The sequence below is a fragment of the Notothenia coriiceps genome, unplaced genomic scaffold (assembly GCF_000735185.1).
Source record: "Notothenia coriiceps isolate Sejong01 unplaced genomic scaffold, NC01 NC01_scaffold00037246, whole genome shotgun sequence".
Classification (NCBI taxonomy): domain Eukaryota; kingdom Metazoa; phylum Chordata; class Actinopteri; order Perciformes; family Nototheniidae; genus Notothenia; species Notothenia coriiceps.
Window position 1 is genome coordinate 2,919,215 of NW_011369947.1, and position 5,236 is coordinate 2,924,450.

Genomic DNA, 5,236 nt, shown 5'->3' on the forward strand with positions numbered 1-5,236 from the left:
AGGATGCCACCTGGGCGCCTCCCTAGGGAGGTGTTCCAGGCACGTCCAGCTGGGAAGAGACCAAGGGGTAGACCTAGTACCAGGTGGAGGGATTATATCTCTTCGCTGGCCTGGGAGCGCCTTGGGATCCCCCAGTCAGAGCTGGTTGATGTGGCCAGGGAAAAGAAAGTTTGGGGCTCTCTGCTGGAACTGCTACCCCCGCGACCCGACCACGGATAAGCGGGAGAAGAGGGATGGATGGATTTATTTGAAAGACTTTATTTTGGCCATATAGAATTGTCGAGATTTAATAAACTAACTTTGACTTGAACCTGAGTGCTTACATCTAAGTGTGCATTTGATATTTATAAAACAAAAACCTGTCATTCAAGTGTTTGATGACAGTGTTTTTTCGGTTCTAGAAACAGGTATTAAAACAAGCTGTGTGGAACTCTACTGTAAACTGCAAATGAGGAGTAAATGTACTAATGGTGGAGGATGCTAACTGTTGTAACATTATGTAAATTATATTAAGTTTGCTTTTCATTTGAGTGAAATAAAGAAGACAGTGAAATTGATTTTGCTGACTGCAAAGATCATTAGTATGTGTACTCATACGAGACTGTAAACATGTTTAGTATTATAGATTTGCTCGAGTCAAACACAGTCTTCAATTCATCAAGTTTTTACTCCTTTTTGTGGAAAACAACATTGTTTTTCAAGAACTTGATAAATAATTGATAGTCATTATTATTTTTTTCTGGGGTAGATTATTTATTTAACTACATTTGACAAGTTATACTTCTTTTAGTATGTTTCAATGCAAGACCTTTACCCAAATGAAGCATCTCCGTACTTCATCCTCTGCTGATGCAAAAACCTCGACAAAAAGAGTCTCATCAAATGCATATTTTGCAATTTATTGTTTATTTACTTTTGATACTGTTAGGTGACAGATGGGTGGGTTTCTTGCGAATGACAGTGACTAACTTTCTCCATCAGAGGCCTCCAATGTGCAAAAGTGACGAGATGCAGTTTTAAAGGGCCATTGTTTGAAGTCACAGCTGCAAACAGCAAGTCATGGCTTCTAAAGCAGAACTAACTTAAACATTTATCATGAGAGTAAGTATTTGAGATTGGTTTAAACTAGTGTTTGCATCCATTGAAATGTACGTGTCCCTTATAATATTACAGTTTACACAATACAAGATAAATTAACTGCGGATAATGCTCATACATGCTAATATATATCTAAAAACAAAACAAATAATGAACGCTTTATAATACAGAGAATATACAGAACTAACCTAAAAGATTTAGTATCAAACATCTGTCAAGTATTAACACCGCAACAAAGAATTCAAAACAGTTTTATAGTATATACAAAAATACTTAAACAAATGCCCCTAGGAATATCTTAATAGAAAAAATAAGAGGAATCTCATCAGGAGGACATCACATTATATCTGAATCATGCACTGTCCCCACAGGGTTTTCAGTCCACATGTCTAGATGTTGCTTTTGGGGTTTTAACTATGAAATCACTGAGAAAAAAGTAGTTGTTGATGCAGGGATCACTTGGTCTGCTGTGCTCATTGGTCCTCGTTCTCAACCTCTGCAAGCTCATCCCGGAGAGACACACGATGATCTCATCCAACTTCTCTCACACTTTGGACTCGTTCTCTATGTTGGCAATGTCTCCGTTCCTCTCCGGCTGCAGGATCTTCCCCTGGTACTCCGGGCTCCTCTTGTTCTCCTGCTCTGACATCTGAAGCCCCTGCTGGCTCAGCTTGCTGCCCAGCGACCAGGTGAAGGGGAGGCGGCTGCGAGCGCCAAAGAGCTCTTTGGCGCTGCAGCTGGGCGTGTTGGTCTCGTGGATGTCGTGGAAGCTGTTGTAGTCCACCTCGTAGAAGCCGTCCTCCAGCGTCAGGACTGGCATGAAGCGGTAGCCCCACTTGATCTCACTGCTGACGTAGGAACTCCTCGCCTGGCACGTCATGCCTGCAGTCACAAGGACAAGGTTTTAAAGATTCAACGCTTTATTGTCATATGCACAGAAGCTATAGTGACAATGAAAAACTTAAGTCCCAGGCTCCTCCAACAATGCAACATGAATATATGGGACATAAAACAAAACTAATACAAGGAAAACATTTTTATGAATGGTTGGTTCATCCAAATAGTATAAGAAATGTTTACATATCATAAGTGTTACATTTTCATACACTGCACCATCAGTTTTATTAGTCTATTTTAAGCTTGTTTTAATTTCCAATGTTAATGGTTCTTTACAACATTTCTTTAATTGAATGTGTATGTTATTGGGTTCTTTTTGCACTTCGTCTCAATGTTTTAGGAAATGCACCCATTGAATTGTTGAAATGTGCTATAGAAGTAAACTTGCCTAGCAATGGTGAGAAGAGAAGCTTAAACCTAAACTTCTCTGTGATCCCCAGCAACGGGATATTGTTATTTAAACCAAACCCTGTCAAAGAATAACCAGATTGAACACATGTGGTTAGGAAAGAAAATGGCTATCTTTTCAGAGGTTTCTCTTGGCGAAGAGAACTAATTTCAGGTTTTCAAGCCTCTTTCTTAAAGGTTTGAAAAACGTGAAACAGTTAGAATTGAGCTTCCAGGGGTTTTAGAAACATTTTTGTCAACTTTATCTGTCTAGGGCCTAGGAAAAGGATTTAGTGAGTATCCTGGTGACACACTATTTTCATGCTGCTTTGCTACGTGAAACAATGAGGGGGTACTATCCCAAATTTAACACAACAGAAAACAATTATGGCACCAAAAGTGAACTGAGTCATGTCTAGTTGAGCACCGCATGGCTCTGCTTTGTACAATGCGGCTGAAACACGGCATTATGTAATCTACGCATAATAGGTGTGTGGCGCAGTGGGTTGTGCGCAGTGGGTTGGTGTTCGGATCAGGGGGTCACAGGTTCAAACCCCACTGCAGTCAGCATGTCGTTATGTCACCCCAAATTGCTCCTGTAGGGATTGTCCACAGTATTGAGTATGTAAGTCGCTTTGGATAAAAGCGTCTAACAAGTAACATGTAATAATGTTATAATAATAACATCACAAATACGATGTAAATCTACATGAAAATATGGGGCCCTTTTGTGGCGGTGACTTGAAGTGCTGGAGAGCTCCACCCTCTCTAAAGTTACAATGTGATGTAGGCTACTACGTGTTTGATATAATGTGCAGGATGGTTTGCATACCGCGTACCATGTATATCGTGTATACCATGGATGATGCTCCCTTTGTCCATCTTTTCGGTTCTTGTCCTGTCTCTGGTGCAGTTTGCAGTGTTACTCTGATATTTTGATATGTGATACATTTAGCAGGCTGTGTTGGTATGTATGCATGTATGTATGTTTTTATTTTTCTGAAAAAACAAATACGATGTATACACCATCTGGCGTCTCACCTGTGGCCTCCACCATCCCCTCCAGAATCACCACGATCTCCAGCTCTTCCGTGTGCAGGTTGCTCCGTGAGACGTCCCAGAAGGGGCTGCCCTGGTTGATCTCGTGGCAGATGATGAGCGGAGACACCAGGAAGAGCCGGTCTTCGCCCGTGTTGTAACCCACGTTCATGTCCGTCTGGTTCAAAGGGATGAACTCCCCTTCCTTGGTCTGCTTCGACTTGATGAGCTTGGCCCTGATCGAAGCCTCCACGATGTGCGAGTTCCTGAGATCTCCCACTCTGAACATCAGGCACAGCCGTCCGTCTCTCATGGAGATCACGGCGTTGGTGGAAAACACTAAAGTCTCAGCGCGCTTCTTGGGCTGGGAGATCTTTACAAACATGCAACCCACCATGAAGGCGTTCACGATGGAGCCCAGCACCGACTGGATCAAAAGCAGAAGGATCCCCTCGGGGCATTGGTCCGTGATGACTCTGTACCCGTAACCGATGGTGGTCTCTGTCTCGATGGAGAACAGGAAAGCTGAGACGAACGAATTGAGGTTTTCCACACATGGAATCCACTTTTTATCAATGTCTGATAAATGGTCTAAATCGCCCCGAACATACGCAATGAACCACCACGCGAACCCGAAGGTGAGCCACGTCACGGTGTACACCAACACGAATATGAACAGGTTGAGCATCCATTTCAGATCTACCAGTGTGGTGAAAAGGTCCGTCAGATAGCGGTACGTCTCACGCACATTCCCGTGATGGACGTTGCACTTCCCGTCTTTCTGGACGTACCGCTGAAGCCTCCTACTGCGGTCCCTCTCTGCTATCTTATTCGGAGGGTCCTCACGGGCCTGCTTCGGCAACTTGTGCGGTTTGAAAGTGGCCGGGCTCTCCACATCCTGCTCCATGGGGTTTCTGGATTGGAGGAATCAAGCCTTTAAGAGCAGAAAGAAGAAACATGGGGTTTAGCAAAGGCAAAGATTAAGAATTAAGTCAATAGTATTATGACTTTAGAATGGAATTAAAGAAGCCCTATTATGCGTTTGCAGATTTTCCCTGTACTGTAGTGTGTTGTATAGGTTTGTGTGCATGTAAATGGCCTGCAAAGGCTAACATCCCTATTCTCCCGACCTGCCTGAAACGCCTCCATTGGACTCCTTTGTTTACTTACATAATGACATCACTATGTTACACTCTCGCTTCTATTAGCGCTCCAACACATTGTATGTGATAGGCTAAGGGGCGGGACATCTCTAAGCGGTTGGCCAATCACAACAGAGCCGGCCAGCTAACCAATCAGAGCAGACTGGGCTCTGGTTTCAGACAGAGGGTGAAAAGAGGTCCTGCAGCACAGGCAGTATGAGACAAATAAAGAGCTTTTTGAACATTAAAGCATGGAGACACGAAGTAGAGACACTACAGCCTAATATGTCCTCTGTCCTCTATGTCCAATCTGAAGGCAGTTGGAGAACCCTGAATAATACATTTAAATAACAACACAATACAAAAAGATGGTCTCCTCTCCTATGCACATTGTGCTTGCCTTCATCAGTGTGTGTGTGTGTGTGTGTGTTTGTGTGTGTTTTTTTCTTCTTGTTTTGTATTTTACCACCTGAACAAATGGCCGCTCTGCTCTCCATTCATGGGAGAATATTATGAGCTGGAGCAGCGCTGGTTTCCGTGGTAACGCACTGCTCAGTGTTCACAGAGGAAGGAATGTACTGGATGGATGAGGGCACGCACACGACCGCGGAAAAAAAATCCATCTGATTGGTTCTGTGTACGAGGGCCGAGGAGAAATACTGCTTTGTGCATAA

General features: G+C 43.3%; 1 protein-coding gene across 1 annotated transcript; it reads right to left on the minus strand.

Moving 5' to 3' along the window:
• Positions 1-887: 887 nt before the first annotated feature.
• kcnj6 (potassium inwardly rectifying channel subfamily J member 6) lies at positions 888-4,385 on the minus strand. Its single transcript, XM_010794562.1, has 2 exons — positions 3,424-4,385; positions 888-1,980 (listed from the first exon to the last, which is right to left on the minus strand). Exons 1-2 carry the CDS (start codon positions 4,325-4,327, stop codon positions 1,643-1,645), a joined length of 1,242 nt encoding a protein of 413 aa, XP_010792864.1. The 5' UTR covers positions 4,328-4,385; the 3' UTR covers positions 888-1,642.
• Between the last annotated feature and the right edge of the window lie 851 nt (positions 4,386-5,236).